Here is a 23335-nt window from a genome sequence, read left to right as displayed (position 1 = left end):
TACTGTAAGAGGATTCGTACACACCTGCTCTCCAAGTAGTGAGGCACGGATATTCCGGCCACACATGTTTTAGTTTGAACAAATCAGCATTAAAGACCAGTATCTTAGACAGTCAGAGTATCCTTTCCATTCCAAACACCCCACCCCCAACGTGATCCTGTGAAACTGCCTACCATGTGAGCATGAGATTACCTTGTTACGGTTTAGTGCAATATATGGCTTAACTTGCATGAAGGAAACTTGATTATGGTTAAAGACTGAGATAAAGCTGGTGCATTTCTTCTACCAAAGTTGCCCCCTTGAGATGGAAGCACTGCCCCTTCCTGTTTAGAACTTAAAAAAAATAATCTTTTTATTGGTGTTTTTGAAACGGCATTACTGCAAATTTGTCACTGTGGTAGGTATATCAGTGCTTGCCAGTTATTGCCCTATTTCCATCCAGACATCACTGATACAGCGGCCAACCACACTAAAGACCTTCAAAATACGTACCTAATACCTGGATCAAAACCACCTACTTGTCCCCGCTCAATTGAGTCTGTGCAAACCAGAGCAATGAGACTGCCTTGATCGCTACCACAGACTGCATCCAAACCCTCCTCGACTGCAGAGAATGTGGCCCTCTTCCTCCTCCACCTCTGTTGCTTTCAACACAATTTTCCACAACAGACTCTACAGCATCAGCAAAATCGCCCTCAAGTGGATTGCGTCCTTTCTCCGAGGATGCATAGAGATCTGGCTGCCTCTCTTCACCTCTGAACCCAAGGACATCTTCTGCGGTGTATCCCTAGGATCATCCCTCAGCCCCACCTTGTTCATCACCTATATGACCCCCCTCGCAGACAACGTCCGATCCCACGACCTGAATATAATTTCCTATGCACACAACACTAGACTCATCCTCTCGCTCCTCAAAGATCCCTTAAACACCAAAATCAACTTCTGCAAAGCCATGACCAATGTAGGCATCTTGATGAGAGACCGTTGTATTGAAATTCACTCCTAAAAAGGCTGAAGTACTGCTCTTCGGGAAGAACACATCGTGTGGGACCACAGCTAGTGGCCATTAGAACTCTGACAAACACAGACACGTACAGACCATGTACGCAACCTAGGTATCATCCTCTACAGTGAACTAACCATGAAACCAGTCCACGCAGTCGCCTCCGCCTGCTTCCCCTCCCTTCGTACGCTCTGCAAAATCTTCAGATGTAGGCCACTCAACACCAGAAAGACCATCACTGAGGCCCTTGTCACCAGCCACATCGACTATGGCAACGTGCTCTCTGCGCCAGCCTTTCTACTGTGCTCCTCAAGAGTCCAGACCATACAGAATGCTGCAGCCAGACTCCTCCAGGACCTCCCCAAGCCGAGCCATCTCACCCCCTCAGCTCAGAAAGCTTCATTGACTCAGCATCCAGTAGAGATGCCAGTTCAAGGTCCTCACCACGCCTACAAAGCTCTGCATGATCAAGGACTGGCCTACATCAGCCATCGTCTGAACGTCCACCTGCAAGACAACTGTGCTCCTCCTTACTAGCCTGTGCACACACCTCTTGCATTCGTTGCATAGGGCTGCTCCTTCTTACATCACCGCCAAGACCAGGAACGACCTACCCCTCCATCTTTAAGCAGCACCCTCCCTAGTGGACTTCAGGAAGAAACTCAAGGCATGCCTCTTCGATGGAGATGCCGCACCCAGATACCCCTAGGGGTGACAGTGATGCTCTATACAAATGCTGATTGATTACCTTCTGAGATCTTGGAAATCGAAGTAAATGTCTAGCTCCCTACATTTATTGAAACTAGCAGCATCTTTGTTTCGTAGGCTGGTTTCATTCTCTACATAGCAGATGGCTATACTAGCTTTACCACACTACGTCCCGTGATGCTGGACAAAGAAGAAGGTATTCCAGAAAAGGGGCTCTATTGGCTATCCTTCTTAAACAACTTTTGTGAATCTGTAACTTTGCCCCCCCCCTAGCTTGTCCCACTCTAGCTCTCTGGTACGTGTGATGCTGCTGTGATTCTCATTTAGCCCTCATCTGTTTAACATCTGTATTACATCAATGTCTATGCTCTGTCGGCGGGGGCTGGACTGATCACATGACTAACAGGGACAAGCCTGACTTGCATATGACTGGGTCTAAACTGGGGTGGCGTAATGAGCAAAAGAACAATGGAGTTAACCCAGATCTCTTGATAGGGGTTCGATGTTTGATTCGTTCAGCATACCGTCCATCATTTATTGCTGCAGCACTGTTTGACAACTGTGGCATCTTAGATGAGCAGAAATTCACTAAAATTGAATGGCAAGAAGATTGATTTGCTCCCCTTTCTGGAGGAACCTCCACCAATTTGTCTTCTTCCAGATTCCCCTCTAATGTGGGAGTAGCCCCATCTCTAAAATAGTCTGTGAAAAACGTAGTGGTGTTTGGATGCTTCCGTTTTCTTGTAAGCTCAAAAATTTAACTCTTCTTTTTAATTTTTTTTTTATTATTACATTTGGATGTTAAAGAAGTTCCGTCTCTTGCTTTTACCACAGCACTATTGTTCAGTGGTTCAAGCAGTCCTCATATCCTAAATTGATTACTGAAATTCTCTTTACCTTGAACAGCCGCTAAATTAATTACATTGCCTTCAACTTAACAATTTTCCGGCCATATTCCTTAACTTCTCTCCATTCTGTTCCATTTCCCCCTCATCTTAGACGTCTACAGTGGCTTTATGTATTGTTCTTAGAGCGTATCATAAACTCAGCCCTTCTGTTGTGAAATCTAGAATCAAAACTTTTTGCCAAGGATGACTCTTTTGAGATCCTTCTTATCTATAGTATTCACTGAATTTTCTGTTCTGCATAGGGTGGAAGAGCTTTTTCTTATTTAGGGCCAAAACTGTGGAATTCTCTTCCTATTCATCTTTGCTTAGGAGCGGACCAGCTAAAGTGTTGCTAGGTCATAAAAACATGGCTGTTCGATTAAATTCACCTATTTCAAACTTGGCGCTGGGACACCCTGTCTCGTAGCAGTTTGCACTCTCTATGTCCGTTTCATCATCCTTCATCTACCTCTGTGTATGGAAGACATTATGTGCATTTTATGCAGCCAAAAGAGAAATCTTCAATTTGCTTCCTCCGCAACTGCACTCTGAACAGGTATAATACAAATGAAACATTTATTTAAACAATGATTCAAAGAACTAACACATGCAAGTCTCCAGCGGAAGTCCTTGAATATACCTTGGATCCTAAACACAAGCTTCATTCACAATATTCACTCCCTAACAAATGTTGTAAATCGCTATTATATTGACGTTATTCACTTGAAGCTCTGTGAGAGGTGGCTTTGTAGCGGGACACTGATTGGGACGGAGAACGAGCAGGAGAAGTTAAAATGACCACTAAAAACTGCATCCATTTTATAATAATGACGTTTTACATGAAAGTGTCATACGTTCATAGTTTCAATATCCGAAAAACGTTACCAGTCCTGCAGGTCTAGTGACTTGAATGTTCTACTTGACCTAACTGTAATGTGTTTTACTCATAAACTCCTCTCTTCCTGTGTTCCTAGGCAAGTATTTTTTTTCACCGAATCACATTTCACTTCATTACCACGTACAAGACCACTTTCAAATATGCGGGTTTAGCATGTCTGGAAAAATACTAGTTTGGTTTAATAAGCTAACATTTTGTTCCATGTTTAATAAAAAGTTTTTCAACATATACTGTACACGAGGCCTGACCTCTCTCTTAGTTTACTAATAGTATTGTCATCAGGGCGGGGTCAAACATGTTTCTCAGGTCATATTTTAAAACTCTTTTACTAAATAGATAACAAAAGTGTTTTTGTACACTTTCATTTACAGACAAACATTTTTAATTGAAATGGCCACAAACTTTCTCACTGACATGCAGTTTTACTGATTAAAGTTGTAATGATAAAATGTGTTGAAATTGTGTTTCTGCAAATATTTATCATTTGCACATTATTAACCAAAGTATTCTGATTAGTTTTATGAAATTCATATCATTGTTTCCATCTCGGGTCAGAATTACAAAAATAAGTGCTTTCCAAACTACTGAAATGTATTTTGAAACATGTGTACTGTTCATTTACAAGCTAATAAAATGTAGTTTGCTAATTCACTTTCGGAATGAACAGAACATATGTTCTTTACCAGCTCGCCAGACGGGGCCAGTAGGTCCTAAAAAATGCTTGACCTTATAAAATCTGACTCACCATAGCGAGTTGGCAACTAGATTTCTCAAGACCTATTATTATTTATGTGTGACTAATATTCACCATATTGTCTGAATGTCTTATGCTTTGGCCATTTTACATCTCTAGCGGTGCGGATCATGGCTTCTGTTCATTATGCAGAGCTTTTTGGTACTAAATACTGTAGAAGTATTTAAACTGGGAGGCCAAGGTTGAATGATATGAGTGTATGAAGCCTTTATAAGCCTTTGTCCATTCTTTGTATTCGTTGCCACCAAGTCAATATCTCATCTAGCTCCTATATCTTCCAGTGGCTCAGGCATGTTTAATACCAGGTTCTTGTAAATTCTGGATATTTCCTTTCTTTCCCATCTGTTCCTTTTTGGCTCTAGTGCATTGAAGTCGGGAACAGCTGTTGGGTTTGTCATGTGTACCTTCAATGTGTGACGTAGCTGTTAGTTTCTAAATATTTGGGACTTGCGAAGGGTGAATGCCACTAGATTGAAGGATTTCATTTATTTACCCTCCCCGATGTCGCCCAGTTATGTAATTAAAATTACGTTCCTATCTGATCCATCCCACTGCTTGTGGTACGAGCATTGCAGGTGGTGGGTGTTAGATCTGGGGGTCTCTAGTTGGCAATGGTATTCACCTTTGTCCAAATAGGGACCCTTACTTCTAAATCAGGATAAGGGCATTACACTCCTTAATAACCCCTGCTCACCCCCTTGGTAGCTTGGCACGAGCAGACAACCTTATCTCAGAGGCAGTGTGTTAAGCATTTGTGAATATACACAGTAATCCAGTGAAAACACCACAGATGGACACAACACCGGTTTAAAAAAAATAATTATTCTTTATACAGACTTAAACACAAGACCACAAACTACAAAAATCCATAATACTACACTTAAGCTTACTTAAAAGATGATTAAAGTCTCTTAGTTCAAGTTGTTGGTAAATACGACTAAGTTCTTAACAAAGTACCTGGATGCGTAAAGCAAAGTGAACAAAAGGCTTGCAGAAGGGGAGATGCGTCAGTTTCGTGACCCGGGGGAACGGTTGCGTCCTTCCTCCATGCTTGCGCAGAGTAGGGGACTCGTCGTGAGCCTTACCGGTGCAGAGGGGATGCGTAGATTCTTGGCCTGCGGGCCCATTGTGGTGCGCAAGATGGCGCCGCGATGCGATGATCCAGTTGCGATGCAAGAAGATGGCGTCCTTGATGCGGCCATGCGATGATGATGCGAGGACGCCCTGGCAGCGACTCTGTACTTTGGAGCCACGACAGGCCCTGCGACACGCTTCTCCTACGATGCCATGGCGACTCTCTCGATGGCGTCACGCCTCTCTGGTGATGCGACAGCAGGCAGCTTCGATGAACACACGCTTCCAGGGAGATGCGACCAAGGCTTGCTTCTCCGGCGTTGCAATGTCAGCTGCGGCGGCGACACGCTTCTTCTTAATAAGTCGCGCTTCCAGCTCCCAGCGTCACGCAGGTGACTGGAGTCAGAATTCCCAGCAAGGAAATTCAGGAGGGAGCTGGATATGAAGTCATTTGTCCCTGAGAATTCGGCAGGAGGCAAGCACAGTTCAAGCCCTTTGAGAATATTCTGTAGCTGAAAGTCCTTACAAAGTTCCTTCTCCTTTCCCTTAGCAGCAACCACTGCAGGCCAACCCAGCAAACAGCACACTGGCAGAGGGGCAGTACAACTCCTGCAGCTTCCTTGGTTCTTCTCCTTGGCAGAAAGGTTTCTTGTTCCAGAAGGCATCTAAATTCTTGGGATCAGGGTCCCAATACTTATACCCCAAAATCCTTTGTTCTCTGAAGACAGAGAGGCCTCTGCCTAGTCCCCAACCAGTTCATAAGCACTTTGTTTACATGACTCTCTTCTTCCTTTCACTGTGCAGGGCAGGGACATCAGCCGCCCCACGGGAGGTGGAGCCAGCACAGGGCAGGGAAGATACAGCTCTTGAAGACTCTGTTGACATGATTCCTAATCTCCTTTCACAGTGCAGGGCAGAGACCTCAGACAAGCCACAGGGGGTGAAGCCAGTATTGTAGAGGGAAGGCCCAGCCTTATTCAGGTCCCAGGTGCAACTCCTCCCTCCCATCTAGATGCAGATCTCTCTATTCTCCACCTGGCTGCCCCAGCCTGTCTCCTGGAATCCCCCAGCCCTGTCACTCACAAACCCAGACAAGGAATACACAACCCAGCAGAGGCAGGCCTGGATAGTTAGGCAAGCAAATACCTACTTTCTAAAGTGGTATTTGCAAACACAGATTATTAAAACCACTTTCACTAAAAGATGTATTTTATTATTCTGAGTTCAGGCATACTAAATTCGAATTTCTACTGTGTTCCCTGAGTCAGTTAGGATTATAAGAATGTAATAATCTAACTGCCCATTCTGGCCTATGAGAACAGGTAGCCTTCAATAGTGAAACACGAAAATGGCTGTAATTCACTATTAGAACATGCTACACACATCAGAGCATGTCCTACCTTATACTTACAATGCACCCTGCCCGTGGGCCTACCATAGGGGTGTCTAATCTGAAGGAAAGGGAAGGTTTATGGACTGGCAAGTGGGTGCACTTGGCCAAGTCAACATGGCAGTGCTAAACTGCGGATATACGACGTTACAACGCATACTTTTACCACGCATGCCTTTACAACGCGGTTTTTACAATGCATGCCTTTACAATGCATAGCGCTTTGGGGTGCTGGATAGTGAAAAGTTTAATTTACTATTCCAACTCCAGTCCCTGTGGACACTAGGGAAGGTGTTGGATAGTAAATTAAACTTATTCCGTATCCTAGAGCGCCCCCCAGCGCAATGCGTTGTAATGGTTTGCGTTGTAATGGTAGTGCGTTGTAAAAGTTTCGTTGTAAAGGTTGTATACCCTAAACTGCACACAGGCCTTGCAATGGCAGGCCTGAAACACTTTACAAGCTGCTTCTGTGGGTGGCACAACCAGAAGCACCAGAACCAGCAGCATTTGATTTGCAAGCCCTGGGCACACATGGTGCACTGTACTAGGGGCTGACAGGTAAATCAAATAACCAATTGGTACATTAATTTAACATAGGGATCACTTGCACTGCACTGGTTAGCAGTGGCACAGTACCCAAAGCATAAATCCAGCAAAAACATCATAATAGAGGCAATCTGTCAAAAATGGAAGGGAGACTCAAGCCAATGATGCCAGGTCTAACAGTGGGGTATAATGTGACGTCTGCAGTGTATGTGGTATAGCTACCTCATAAGTAAAATCTAGTACTCCTGATTTCTAGTACGTTTTTTTTTTTTTGGTCTCTAAATATCCAGTTGCTAATGAGGATCAATTGAGCAGCCCAGTAGTATTATCAGAAATATCCCCAGATGCATCATGGGGTAGTTGTATACATTTGTCGAATGCTCCTAGTTAGTCCCTGAATTTATAAACCATTTACTTACAAGATGTGCTACAAAGCTCTTATTACTGTTCATCTACTGTAGGTAAAGTGCCTTTACATCCGTACCTTGGGATGCATAATTTTGCGGGTGATCGTGGAGTGTTTATCCATTGCAGTCTATGAACTGATATTTCCTCTATATAAGTTACATCTTGCAGTAGATCCATGTGTCCAGAGATGGAGAAGTTAATCTTGGTATCCTGTGACAGCCTTTTCCACACCTGTAACCAGTAGGCCATCCCTGAAAGTACATGGCTCTAGCCACAGTCTCTCTGGCCATCAGCATAAGTTAGTGGATAATAGAGTAGCTCTCTAATTCCAGTGGAGTCCTATGACAATTGTGTGTATTTATTCATTTTTACCAACAAAACTCCGTTTTTCAAGTCACAAGAGACTTGTTCAGTTATTCTTCAGTGACTGGGTTAAATGATCCATATCTCCCACTTGTGAGGGGATCGGATAACCCTGCACAGCTGGGTGGTAAGAATTTGTCAATATTTTCGTGTCCACTTTTATAAGGATATGTGCGGTAGCTGGAATAGCCGAGGAGATCCTTGCTATATTTGGGAGAGATGTAGTGGAATCCGAGGTGGCGCCAGGGAGCAGCCCATTCTGACTCCTTCCATGCATCATTCAGCCGGGTGTCACTAGATGGCTACTAGTATGATAGAATCGACATTTGCCTAGCATAGTAACTGTAAGTTTCTATTCTATTAAGGACACTGAGGCGAGTATTATGCTTGTCACACCACGCTTTACCAAACCATTTTTTTCCTCTTTCTATGCGAGAAGCACGCAACATTATCAGCCCTGTTATGTGCCATCATTTCCTAAAAGAGACAAAGACCGCATAAGGCTCACCATGGACAACCTTTCCGTGACAGCACTTTAAGCACAACCAAACTTCAAGTCTGTAACACTAGCAATACTATCAGGAACTATTGTGAACATCACAGAAAAGATTTACTCGCGCACATACTGGCAGGCTCACACAAGATCGTGCTACGGGTGAGATAATCCTTGCCTCTGTGTCCGTAACAGAATTGAAGCTTACCTTTACTACGCTAGGCAAGTTGCGATTCTATGTCCGGACCGACCGCTCCGATTATGCTTGTTCAAAGCTTATTTACCACCAACTGAGTGACCTCCAAGACTGGCTTGAAATAAAACCTTTTGAAGGTGGAATCTGAGGACCAATCCACGGCATGCATCAGATCCTCCAACAGGGCACCCAGAGAAAAAGCCTTAGAAGCCAGTGCACCTCTGGCTGAATGAGCACCAAACTGTTTTGTGTCGATACCACCTCATGCATGACCCAACGCATCCACCCAGCTATAGTGGGTGAGGAGACTGCTTTGTGCGGTTTCCTTAAGGCAATAAGAAGTTGGCGTTCACCAGGAGGGCAGAATTCTTGAGTTAAATTCTTATATGCGTTGAGGCAATTCACGGCACACAAATTTGGCGTATCTGAAAAAACTGGGTATGAAATAGTCTGTCACCACGATTTAGTACGATGGCCCACCGTAAACATCACCCCATCAGGAGACAAAACTCTTGCTGAAATGTCCATGGCGCAGAAATCCGAAACCCTCTGACAGGAGACCAGGCACAGGAGCATGGCCAACTTGGCCGAGACTTCCTTCAAAGAAAGATATTTATTGTGCTGCCAAAACAGGAAGAGATTCAAAACCAAATTGACGTCCCACAGGACAGAGTAACGCGGTTCCGGGGGCAACGAAAGACAGATGCCCCTGCAGGAGCTTACAGACAAAGGGATGCTCCCCTACCGGGGCCCCTTCCGCTGGGCAATGGGCCCCCGAAATCGCGAAACAAATAGTATTAATTGAGCGATGCGCTAAACCAGCTGTTGCCAACTCTGCCAGAAAATTTAAGGATGATACGACGCCTGCGACCATGGGATGCAGACTGTCAGACACCAACGCATCCACATAGCCCAGGCGGAACGATAACGTTTTGAGGTGCTGTCTGCCCAGGCCTTGGAAAGGTGTTCCTCAGCTGATCTTGAAATACCAGAAAGCGACCAATGCTGCCTGGAAGCCGCCAAACGAGGTGGAGAGACCCCTCGGTGACTAGATGATGATGCTCCTTGTTCGGACTCTGAAAGATCCGAGGAAACGGGGGGAGTAGGATTGGAAAATCCCAAGAAAGTTCCAGAAGAACAGGAAACCAAACTTGGGGCCTCCAATAAGGCGTCGCCATCACCACCGCCGCTCTCTGCTGGCGGATCTAGGCGGCCTGTCGTACGATCATCGAGAAGGGAGGGAACGCGTAAGCCTTCTCAGGACTCCAATCTTTAAGAAACTCATCCGTGGCTACTGCAAGAGGGTCCGGCCTCCAGCTGAAGAAGTGCGGGAGCTGATGGTCCAGGCGGGATGCAGAGAGGTCCACTGTAAACGGCTCCCAAAGACACGCCAACCAACCAAAGACCGGGACATCCAATTTCCATTTACTGGAATCGACTAGATGTCTTTTATGGCCATCCGCCACCTGATTGCCCTGACCTGGGAGATTCTCCGCCGTCACGGAGATATGATTATCTAGGCAGCATTCCCAAAAATCCTTTGCTAGATTCGCCAAAGCCGGAGATCGGGGACCCTCCAGGTGATTGACACAAAGGATCGCTGAGACATTGTCCATTTTTAACTGGACACAAGACTGCACTCTGTCCCTAGTCCAGCACTGAACGGCGAAGGACCCCGCGAGGAGCTCCAGACAATTGATGTGCAACGCCTGTCTTCTAAAGACCAAGCGCCCTCTGTGGAAAAACCCCTCTGCGGGCACCCCACCACGACCTGCTGGCATTGAACTCTGTGACTAGATCCGGAGCCGACCTGAAAATCGCTCGGCCATTCCACCTTCCATGTGGGTGAGCCACCATGACCTCTCGTCCTTCACTTCCGCTGAAAGGCGAACAGATTGATCGAAGGACAACCCTCTCCGTTATTCGCCTTGAAGTCTTGCATGGTCTGATAGTGTAAGGGACCTGGGAATATTGCCCGGATTGAAGAGGACAGAAGGCCCACCACCCTGGCAATTTGCCGGAGCGAGGTGTGAGTCCTGGGGATGATCTGCCGGAGCTCGTGCCGAATCTTGGCCATTTTCCGGGATGGCAGGCTCAAGGAAGCAAAGCGCTGGCAGAATCCACAACGAACCCGAGAAAAACCAGGCTCTGAGCCGGACTGAAGACTGACTTGTCTATGTTGATCACCAAGCCCAGGTTCTTCCCAGGCGACACCGTCTGACGCAGCTGCACCGACAACTTCCTGGGAGACTGCACCATAATCTGGATGTTGTTCAGGTAAACAATAATGCGGACACCCTGAGGAACTCTACCACCAGATGAAGCACCTTTGTGAAGCCCCAGGGTGCCGAAGAAAGATCGAACGGAAAGGCAGTGAACCCGTAAATCTGATCCCTCCAGTAAAATTGCAGAAACCGCTGATGCGGTGGGCGAATGGTGACCAAGTACGTGTCCTTGAGGTCCATCCGCACCATCCAGTCAGACTGATAAAGAGCATCCCGGAGGAGGTGAATCCCCTCCATCTTGAAATGCTGGTACACCAACCACCCATTGAACTCCTTGTGGTTGATGATCCGACGGCGCCCCCCCATCGGGTTTGTCCATCAAGAACCTGTTGGGGTGCAGAGCAGAACAACAAACAGCCCCTTTGTGAAGCAACAAAGGCACCTCTTTGTCGAACATCTGCCCATCCGCGAAGGAAAAAGAGATTGGGTGCGGGAGGCACTGCTGGCGCAGGGTTTTGTAGAAATCTATATGAAACCCGCTGGTGGTGTTCTTAAAGTTTCCACGGCCTCTGAACAGTTGCCCTCTTGTGGGATAAAAGTTGGAGTAATTGGCGTTGAAACTATATTGTCCCTGACAGGAGTCTTGTCCCCTGTTGGGAGTGTGTTGCGCACCACGGCCGATAACCCGCCCCCTGCCATGACTGGCCTCTTGAGAAACCCGGGTCTGGAAAACTCTCTTCAGATTGGACTGGGCCTTGTCCAGTGAAGTAAATGTGGCCACAAATTTGCCTAATTCTTTTACAAAGGTATTTCCAAAGAGACCCCCTTGCGCCACTGCTCCTGTCGCCGAAGAGTCCAGGTCCCTTAACTTAGGGTCCAATTTTATTAACTAGGAACAACAGCGTTCTGTCGAAAGGGCACAGTTGGCATTGCCTATGAATATTATAGCACGCTGTGCCCAATTGGAAAAGGATGTCGGTGAAGATGGCAGAGCCTGAATCATTAGCTTCCTCCACCATGTCCAGTATCTTGGTCAAAGGCCCTATCGCGTCCAACAGCTTATCTTGGCAGGAACGCCAAGACCGATCAATACCTTTTCGAGGGTCCTTTATGTACTTGGCCATGAAGGTGGCCATCTTGGAGTCTAGCTCCGGCGTGCAGGTGACCTTCCCTTCTAAAGTGGGCCTTGGGCACTCAGACCTCAAACAGCCCCTAGCCTCCTTCTCTAGGGGTTTGTGGAGGCGGCCGGCCACAAACTTAGCCACCTTATCCCCAGGGCTCCAGGCCGCTGACTGAGAATGAAATATTTCATCAGGGTTCAGCGTACCCCCAATCGTCCTGCGGCAGAGAGGTGGAAGAGCCAGCCAGGTGCCAAGTCCATGAGAACCCCGCATCATCGTCCGAATCCCCCGGTGAATCCCCATCCATGTTCGGGGAAACCGGCGCGGAGGGCAGGTCAGGCTCCGGGACAGGAGGCGGGTCGGAAGCGGGGGGAACCTTAGCTAAAAAGGCGCTCTTCAAGCTCTCAAACGCACCCTTGTCCACCCCCTGTGCTTCCCAGGGCCCCCCACCGGAAAACTCTACTTGGGGGTGGGGGTCCCTCATCAGGGGTAGGAGTACTGGCATGGTCCGGGGCTTGTAAACAGCCTTGCGCCAACTTGGCACACTCCTGTAGAAACCTCTCAGAGGCGCTGTTCCATGGACCCCACAACCTCATTCACACAGCGGTAAATAGATGAGCCTACCGTGTCAAAGAAGGCATCATCATTGGGGAGGTACTCCTCTTGGACCTCCTCCTCCACATAGACATCATCGTGCTCCATTTGCACCAACAGACTGGGATAAACAAACAACGAAGCTCGCAATGGGCCTGAGTGTCAGAGGTAAAACCTCAATGGATGGTCCTGGGGAACCCAGAGGTGATTTGGGCAGACCGTAGGACTGCAAAGCTTTTTAACATGCAGCTCAAAGAACTGCCTTGAGGCATGCACTGGCCCCAGGTGCGTGCAGGCCGAATAAAAACTCCTCACAGAGCTCCTTTACAAGATTGCAAATGAACTTGCCCACAGGCGATTAAACGCGGTATCACCGCAATACGTACCCCCACCGAGGTGTTGAAATAATGGTGCCAAAAGCAGGAAATACAGACCCCGTTTGGGGCATAAGGTGAGGCAGTGAGGGGACAAGGCACTCGTGTCTTATCTGAGGGGACCGCGCCGCTGGAGCATCGAGACACAAGAGAACCCCTAGCGGTCCAAGCGAGCTCCGCAAGTCAATAGGCAGCGGCTGCATAAGGAGCGCACACCCTCCCGTGGCCGTTAGAGAATCTGTGAAAGCAGGTAAAGCTAACCAAACACCAATAAAATATACCCAAGTACAGCACAGCCCTGAGCGCTTCCCGATTCCAGATAAGCGCCCAGGGCAACCAAGCATGCAATAACATGAAAAGAGCACCTGGGAAGAAAAAGGAAGGACAGCCAAGATGGAGGGTCTATGAAGATGGCATGAACACTGTTGATGGACTTATGGGGCAATACCTCTTAGAACTATGGGATTTGTAGTCCCGTTTAAGTTTTTCTGTCGGTCTTCTGTTAAATTGGTGTTTCTTCCCCCCCCTTTTTTTTTTTTTTTTTTTTTTTTTTTAAGTAAACAATTTGGAAGTTTTATGCTTTACTGGCTGCTGAAAAAATTGGTTTGGTAATAAAGCAAAGAGAAGCATAATCGGAGCCTCCGGTCCAGACATGGAATTCCTTATGTAAGCCAGTCTCCCGATGGCTTTACTGTGAAGGGATGACTTTGGCAATTTTTTCTTTACACATTTTGCCCTCAAGCAAGTCCATACCGTTCCAGTGACAAAGTGGGGCCCCTCTGTGGTCCGAGAAATGACTCCTCTTGTTGTGCAGTTTCATTAGTTTTGAGCAGTATAGAGCCTCATAAGAAGAGGGAGGTGGTCTTGTTTGTATCTATGGAATGTGTGACCAAGTGATTTCCAGTGGATCGGAAGGCTTCGACCTGCGTCTGTGATTTTATTCTGGCACAGATCAGGGCTCAAAATCTTAAACGTTTCACTAGACCTGCAGGTCTAGTAAGGTGAAACATATACTTGACCTAACTAAAATGCACTTGACCTCTGTCTCTGAAAGCTGTGCAAATGTGACTAGTTAACAAGATTTAAAGGCATTTTTATTGCTCATTCACTTTGTGCGCAATAAAGATGCCTTTACATTTTGCTATCTTGTCACATTTTACAATAACTTGGAACGAGTAGTGATGGATATCAGATTTCACTTTTCTCGTAATGTGCAGTTGTCAATAAACCATATTATCCAACAAAATTTTCTTTCAATATAGTACATATGCATCATACTACCCCAAATGTATAACCCACTTTAGCCTAGGGCCTCCGTCCCAACATGAAAGACAAGTACCATAGAACTCCTTATAACAATCCACATAAAGTGTTTCCACTTTACTTCAGTAATTAGTACATTCAATAATTTGAGAACCACAGCCAAGTGTTTTATCATAGAAGCTTGTATTTTCAATTGGTGGAAAACAACCAGTCCGGTAAGTACAGCAGACACTTGATTCGCCACGTCTGTGACTTTAAGGCTAAAGCAGTGGTACTAAGCCGCTGATCCGGAATGCTGATACGATCTAGATTTCCGATGAGACCTTTGTAATATATGTGTGATGAAGTCCGCCTTTTTGCAGTGTTATTCTTAGTAAAGGGAAGCGGCGTATAGGCGTAGTTTCATGTAATTGCCACGTATGTTCCCTGAAAAAAGGACATCTGTACCGTCCTTCTGTAGTAAGTATCTTCTAAAAGTGGTGGTGGTAGAGACGAGCCCCGTCATCAATAACGTCCTTCTGTTGCCCGTCCTTGGAAACCCGTGAGGTTACAAGTGAGCCATGATAACCCCGCCCGCATTCAATTGCCATGTCACCATTGAAAGTCCTGAGTGCCCAGAAGTGAAGTGCACTTCACATCTGGGTGCTCAAGACTTTAAATGGGGACACAGCAATGTGGTACTTACCTTTTATCTTGTCACACTTGCTCTGCTTTCAGATGCAGAGGTCAAGTGACAAAGGTAAAGTGTCAGTCTGTCTTCCTACTCGCCTGAAATGGCGAGTAGGACCTAAAAATAGCTTGTCCTTTGCTGAATCTGACTCGCAGATACGATGGGGTGACTGGATTTTTCAAGCCCTGCTGATGCACTGCTAGTAGTCCACTATTCTTCCTGGACTTACAATGCCTTCAGTGGAGCATGATAGGCAGAGTAGATTGGATACAGCAGAGTGGCAGTTATCTTGCCGGATTGGAGCACGTAGTGGATGCAGTCCGTTGTGGATCCAGTGCGAAACTCTGTATAGCAAGGGTCACACTATCCTACCAGGCCGCAGTTCCAACGCCAGTCCTAGGTAGCCAGTAACCTCTATTCAATGTGGGGTGAGGTATCCGTTGGAAGATGGCAGGATAACCTGAGCAGTTTGGCAGTAGGAAAGTGCCAGTTTTCGTTTTTGGACACTATGTCAGCATGTGGCTTTGACCAGTTGGTCAAGGGCTCCACTCACCAAGCGGGTCACACACTCTACGGCATCTTCACTAATGATGCGAGGTTATCGATTGAGGAATCCATCCCTCTGTCCTGGTCTGACCAAATGGCAGTTCTATTTCTACTTAAGTATCCTACCTTACCTTTGCCTCCTAACATTCCCAGCAAACAGGAACCCCGCAGAAACTATAAGGCCATTTCGAATAGCTCCCTCCAAGTGGGCATCCAAATGGTGCCCTCCTCTGGTGGAAAGTGCCTCTTCAGCTGCCACGCAGTTTGACCGTACCATGACAGAAGCCTTAGACGAACTAGCTCCCTTACAATACTGCCGCCGTACCAGAAAAAAGCCCTCTGCTCCTTGGTTCTCAGAACATCTGAGACTTCTCAGACAGGAGGTCAGGAGACAGGAGCGGCTCTGCAATACAGGATGGAACCTCAAAGATAAGGATGCCCACAAGATCTTGCTCAGAAAATACAAGGCCGAAGTTATCAAAACCAAACAAGAATACTTCACCACTCTGACCACCTCTTCGTCCTCCTCTAAGGAGCTCTTTAAGGTGGTAGACTCACTCATAACCCTTCAATCCCCTGATCCTGTAATAGCGTCCCAAGAGCTCTGCAACAACATTGCCTCTTTCTTTCAGACCAAAATATCTGATATACATTCAGCATTGGAACTTCAAAAATCACTTATGAACGGGCCCCCCTCCCCAGGTCCTATTGATCTCGCCCCGACAGGATCAACCTGCGTGAGTACCTTAGACTCTTTTCCACCTCTCTCTGTGGACATTCTTGACTGTCTACTTAACAAAACGAAGTCTGGCTCTCCTGGATGAATGTCCCCTAAGGATCCTTAAACAATGCAGAGAAACCTTTCTGCCTCCTCTGGTTGACATCATGAACAGAGAACAGAGCCATGAGAGACGGGGTCTTTCCCACGCAGTGGAAAAGAGCGGTGGTAAAACCTCTCCTAAAAAAGGCCACCCTGGACCCATCAGTTCTAAAAAACTTCCGACCAATCTCCCTTCTCCCTGCCCCAGCAAAGATGCTAGAGGCGCACCTCAACTCCCATCTTGCCGCTTTTATCGAAAGCTCGGATTGTCTCGATCTCTCTCAACACGGTTTCAGGAGGGATCACAGCACGGAGTCTGCCCTCACCATTGTGTTGGATAACATACGCACACGGGTTGATGAGGGCCAGACCACCCTGCTGATCCTTCTAGATCTGACAGCGGCTTTCGATACCCTCTCCCCCTCTATACTAACAACTCGGCTGAGGGAGGTTGGGGTGCATGGAGCAGCCCTGGATCTTCTCACGTCTTTTCTCACCCACCGAGAACAAAGAGTGAAGCTGGGGGACTATTTATCTCCATCCCTCCCTGTGCAATGTGGGGTCCCTCAGGGGTCGGCTCTAAGTCCGACCCTCTTTAACATCTACGTGACCCCACTTGCCAGGCTGATCAGATCTTACTGGATGGAGATAATTTCCTACGCTGACGACACCCAGATCCTGGTCTCTCTCTCCCATGCTAGCGCTCCAACTGCCTCCAATTTTAGATCTTGCATGGAGGCAGTCGGCAAGTGGATGATAACAAACTCGCTTAAACTAAATGGAGAGAAGACCGAGGTGATGGTGTTCGGAGGGAAAGAGGAAGTATGGTCTTCTAGCTGGTGGCCAGAGTCACTGGGAGCCTGTCCCACTCCTACTGCCTCTGCCAAGAATTTGGGGGTCATGATTGACCCCGCCCTGGACATGAGCAAGCAGGTTAGTCGTACCATCTCCACCTGCTGGGGCATTATCCATATCCTGAGAAGGATTAGGAATTACCTCTCTCTTCAGGCCAGGAAACAACTAGCAGTTGCTCTGATAGGCTCTAGGATTGACTACTGCAATGCACTGTATGCGGGCCTGAAAAAGGGCCTACTGCAACGCCTGCAGGTAGTCCAAAATGCCGCTGCCATGTTCGTTTTCGACCTCCCCAAGCGCTCCTCAGCCACCACAGCTAGAAAGCTGCTACACTGGCTCCCCGTAGAGGCTCGGATCCACTTTAAGATCCTATGCCTGACATACAAGGCTCTGGCCAGAAACAGCCCCTCTGGTCTAGGTTCCATCCTGTTCCGCTATCTCCCCACCAGAAATCTACGGTCCTCCGGTAGACTTCTGCTAACGACCCCTCGTTTCAGGAGAGCGAAATGGGGTGGTAAGGCCTTCTCCACCTTGGCCCCTACTTGGTGGAATGCTCTTCCTCTGGAAATAAGATCACTGCCTACCCTTCAGGCTTTTAAAAGGGCCCTGAAAACTCACCTTTTCACGCAAGCGTACCTGTAGCAAAGCAACAATCTTTCTTTTTGACCTCTTTCTGTTAGGCGCCTTGATACATTTGGGTTATTGTCTGCGCATTATAAATTTTAATCATTCATTCAGTTGTATCTCACAGGGCAAGAGGTATATGATGGCCTAGAGAGTATCTGTTCATGCTACAGGGGCTTCCAAAAAAACCATTGCAGCAATGTTTTGCACCAAGTACTTAATTACTGCATAGGTTTGCCGTCTGGGTGCAGGGTTGATGGTGCTGTCTTAGTAGAAGATGAAGTAGACTAGGACCTTACTTTTAATTAAAGTTCCTCATCAACAGAATAAAACTGTGCCAGGGAACTAGAAACTGTCTGTTTCAGGGAAGTAATTTTTCCTTTCTTAACTGGTTTTAATAAATGTTTTGGCTTGGAAATTAAAATTGCATGGATAGAACTAATCTTGAACTTTATTTTTTTCATTATTTCCAAAACTTTTGTTCAGGAGGATAATGGCAGGCCAGTGTATCTAAAGGGAGGATTAAGTGATGCATTACTCTACAGACTCACAATGGTTCTCTCACTTGGAGGTACGTTTGCCAGACTTTCTAATTCCTATTTATTACTTTACTGATAGTCCATGTGCAGCATGATATACCTTGCCAGTGTACTACCAGCCAAGGCTTTTGAATGTAACTTGTAATTGCCACATGGTATGTAGTTCCATATAGGTTCTGACTGATTTTGTACGTTTCGAAACATTCAAATTCTTCTGCATTACTAGTCCTATATTTAGCTTGTCTTTGTTGCACAGCTTTCCAAATATTTGTTCTCTTATTGGTTAAATGACTGTGGCCAATGTTTTTGCCGTATGTAATTGAGTAAAATGTTTATAATATGTTTGGATTTAATCCCTATCTGCATGACCCAGGTATGACTTTGTTCCCTCCTCTTATATGCAAAAATTCCCATATGGTCTTTGCTTTTAAGACGGACAGCCTTTATACCTGCCTAGTGCCATTTTTGCATCTTCAGATTATGTATCCGTTTCCAGGCAAAAAGCATGGACCTAAGGAATGGGCTGTCAATGCCCTATGGTAATGATTCATACGTATAAGTGGGCATGACCGCGATTACCATTTTATTCCTGTTCAGTCTTGCTTGTGTTTTTCAAGCCACAGATATTCGTGGATTTAATTGGAATGTTGGGAATGCCATCAACATTCTCTTACTAACACTGCTGTTCTTATTACAGGAACAGGGTATGCTTTGTTTGAACTCTTCAGTGCTGCTATGCCCAAAAAACGGAATTGATTCCAGTTTACAGTTTGTCAACTTAACGTTTGCCAGTACCTGTTTGCCCATCTGAGTGCAAATCTTCAGGGACCGACTCCTAAAAGCTGGATTCTCTTTCGGGATCAATATTTATTGAAATGTATTACACAGACTGTGACAAATAAAACAGTTCAACATGGCTTCTTGTTTTTTGTGTATTTTCTATTTTGCCTATCTGGGTGCAGCGTAAATATTGTTGACCTTCAAAAGATAACAAAGTCATTTTTAGGTCGAGCAAGACAGCACAGCTGTCTCTTCGAGACCTGCAGTAATCAGTCTGTGTGCATCAAGTCCATCCCCTTTTTTGCGATTGCTTTTCATTTGTCTTTGTCATTCCTTTAAAAACCCTTGCTTGCTAGTGATCAGTCCTGCCTCTTTGTCCCTCCTTTAGCTCCTCTGTTCTTCTTCCCTCTGAGCAGGGACTTAGCACTGTCTCATTCCACTGTGGCTCTTTATCTGTTCTCTGGGGGGCTCTTTATTTTTTTCCCTTTGAATTCCTGCTCTGTTACTGTTTGTGTTTAGCTTCAGTACCCTAGCTGTTTACATTTAAATATAGCATTCTTCCTCCCACTGCCTATTACCACCACAGGTGTGTTACTGCTACCTCCCCTGGGTTGCTTGCTAATATTTGTGGACATTATCTATCAGCACTGTGCCCCTTTCAGGAGCTGGTTCCATTTTCATTACCTGTCGTTCCTCTGTCTCGGATTCTCCTTATCCCCAATCCCCCCTCAATCAGATGCTGTACATAAGTCAGTATACAAAGAAACTTTGATTATTATTGATTTGTTTTTATTTTATTTAAATTAGAAAAATATTTTTTGGACCATTTGTATCTTTTTCTTTTTTTCATTTAGGTCTAATACTGCTTGAAAAGTGTAAACTGATGATTTTCCTGGTCAAATATACACATTCGAACAAATACAATAAATATATATGTGGTATCAAGAAAGAACTTATCCCCCTGCCATATTACATATACACTCGCCTGTCATGCAATCATTACATACCAGACATGCTCATACATACTACACACTACACAAATCAGACTTTGAGTTCCAGCTTCAAAGTGGTATTTGCAGTTATTGAACACATGGGGAGATATCTTTCTTAATTTCCATGTTTTTGCCACCAGCTGAAAGGGTAACATGGCCGACGTACGTTTCAGTGGATACAATTAAGCCCACCTTCATCAGGGCAGCTTACTAATTTTCTTTAAATGCAGCGCAGAATTAAGATGGGGGGCATCTGAAAGTAAAACGGGATGCGTATCATTTATGACGCCCAGTAACAAAGTTAATTAAGGTTATATCGGTCTCTACTGCTACAGTTTTAAGCTTATTAACGTAAAGGTATTAACGAAAAGAAACAAAAGCGCCACACCGTGTTTGTGAAAAGATTTGAAGAAAATTCATGTGAAGAAAAGTGCCTTGTATTTCCTATAAAGTGAGGTGATCTATTCTGTACCTTATATCCCCCATGCTTGTTATGCTAATGTTATAATATAATGACTAACCACTGGGTCCGTGCCCAACTATTATTGTGACTTCACTATCTGCTTGATTTTTCTCAGATTCCACATGGATAAAATCACTGTATGTTCGTTACTAGTGTTCCAACCTCTCCTGGTCACTAGATTGCTGTAATAGACAGAAATATATTGTCTTATCCATTCATCTGCACTTTATTCAAAGAAAAATGTTACCTATTTTTTTCTTTTCTTTGTGTGTTGGTCTTTACTGGGGCATTGGGTGTGGCATCACCTGAATGCCATTGATGTTCCAACAGTCACTAGTTTACTGGAATAAACAATAATTAGTTATCTTATACTGTCATCTTCATGTTGTTTAAAGAATGCATATTTTGATTAATTCTCTTTTTATACCTCTTATTGTCTTTTGTTCAGCCTTACTGGGGCTTTAAATTTGGCTTTGCCTACAAACGGTGGGTGTTCCAACCGATGTACACGGTCCTCACATTTTTCAATCAGTGGTCAATAAATATTTTCTGTTTTGTTATCGAGCTCTGAAAAAGGAAAGTGAAGAAACAGGATTTGAGTAAACTAGTGCCCTTAAGTTCAGCATCAGAAGATAAAATGGGGAAGTAAAAGATTTTAACAAGCTAATTTCCTTTTCCTTATGTATACTCCATTTTATTAATGAGAGGGAGATGCTGTTACTTCTAAAAACCTTGTTTTAGAGTAGTTTATATGATGATCAATTAAATGTTGGAAACGCAAGCTATCTGTCGACCAAGAAACCATGTCACTGTCCGTTTATTGCCAAACGATTGGATACTGTCACTGTGCACTTGCACTATGCTTATGACTTATGTGCATGTCTACTTTCATATTCGCTTCTGGAATACTGCGTATGTTACCAGGTGTAATATTATACCCTCAACCTGAGAATGAAGACATATGAAAGAGACTCTGCAAATGCAAGCTTGTGCTTATTGCGGTAATGTTCAAGAAGTCCAATATACTTTGGCTGTGGTGGGGAGTCTACACAGATTTTGAGACGTGGGTCAAAGAGGTTGGTTCATTTTTTTTTTCTATTCTAAGTATAGATTATTTTTGGTGGTATAAACCTCTAAGTAACAGCATCTCTCTATTGATTATAGAAAGGGTGCTTTTTACATGGGCTGCACTATGACCTGCTCCTGCACGGTCGCTCCCCCACGCTCCCCGATCCCACTCCCTGCTGGGCTGCTGCTGGCTACATTTTGCATCGTGACCTGTGCTGTGCTGTTGCAATTGGTATCGTGATCTGTGCTAAGTTTATTTATTGCATTGTAGTCGGACTTGAATAACGCTTGCCTCACCTCATATTGTCATTTTGCTCTGCTGAACATTTATTTATTTTTATTTTAGCGCTCTCTACTTACTGGGACTTTTGTGCTCACGGGGCTTTGATACATCTGCTGCCCCTGCCTCGCTTCGCCTTTGACCCTCCATTTTGTTTGTTGATTTCCCCTGGTCCGTCCCTCCTCCCCGCTACCGCCTCCCAGCTGCTGCCCCTCCCACGCTCCGCCCCCTCCACTATCCATTTAAGGCTGATGAGCCAACGCGCAGCGTCCACGCCGAAGGTGCGCCAAAGGTAAGCCCGTCTACGCCCGTCCGCGCCAAGACCGCGCCCAGCGCCAGACCCCCTGGTCCTCGCAATGCCCAGTCCACCCGCATTACATACAACTCATCCACCCTCCTAGCACTTAATCCTGGCAAACTCCCTACCTGTGCCCTAGCCACACCCGGACACACCCATGGACCCTTCACATGCCTCTCCTGCAAGCACGCATGCATCAAGATCCACATCACACCCACAAACACCAAACAGAGATCCGACACTAACCACCTTAATTGCATCCTTCTCAACACCCGCTCGGTTCACCAACACGCCATCGACCTATGGAACCTACTGGACACCATCTCTCCAGACGTCGCATTCCTAACAGAAACTTGGATGAACGCCTCTTCAGCTCCAGACATCACCATAGCCATCCCGGAAGGCTACAAAATCATACGAAAAGACCGCACCAACCAAATAGGAGGAGGCATCGCCATCGTTCATAAGAACTCCATCCACATCCCAACCAGCTCCGACACCAACCTCACCAGCGCCGAACACCTTCACTTCCAAATCCACACAGATCCCAAGACCACACTCAGAGGCACACTCCTCTACAGGCCCCCAGGATCCCGTGCACAATTCTGTGATGACATCACTGACTTCATCACCCCTCACGCCCTCCCCTCCAAGGACTACATTCTACTGGGAGACCAACTTTCACCTGGAAAAGAGCAACAACAGCAACACCACCACCCTTCTGGACAATCTTGCCAACCTTGGACTCAATCAACTAGTTAACACCCCCACCCACTACGCAGGACACACTCTCGACCCTATCATCACCTCCAGCAAACATGTCTCCTTCAGTCACACCACAGCTCTCCACTGGACAGACCACAGCTGCATTCACTTTGTCTACAAAAAGACCGCAACCCACTTCCACCCCCAACCTACTCTGCGAAGAAACTGGAACAAAATCACCATCGATCAGATCTCCACATCGCTTCTCCAAAACCCCCCTGCCTACTCATCGAACCCTAACCAAGCAGCCATTAACTTCACGCAATGGCTGACCAATAGCGCAGACAACCTAGCACCTTTGAAAAAAACGGCAAACCAAGCTTGGCTGCAGAAACGCA

General features: G+C 45.9%; 1 protein-coding gene across 1 annotated transcript in view; it reads left to right on the top strand.

The window, feature by feature from the left end:
• Positions 1-19268, top strand: part of COX7A2 (cytochrome c oxidase subunit 7A2) — a 52960-nt gene extending 33692 nt beyond the window's left edge. The window contains exons 3-4 of the mRNA XM_086926513.1: positions 18299-18383; positions 19049-19268. Coding sequence (XP_086782639.1) covers positions 18299-18383; positions 19049-19107 — 144 coding nt within the window. The 3' untranslated portion in view covers positions 19108-19268. The remainder of the gene's footprint in view (positions 1-18298; positions 18384-19048) is intronic.
• Positions 19269-23335: the final 4067 nt, after the last annotated feature.

This window comes from Lissotriton vulgaris, chromosome 6 (genome assembly GCF_964263255.1).
Source record: "Lissotriton vulgaris chromosome 6, aLisVul1.2, whole genome shotgun sequence".
Taxonomy (NCBI): domain Eukaryota; kingdom Metazoa; phylum Chordata; class Amphibia; order Caudata; family Salamandridae; genus Lissotriton; species Lissotriton vulgaris.
The sequence above is the reverse complement of the archived record's forward strand: the minus strand, read 5'-3'. Positions and strand labels throughout refer to the sequence as shown.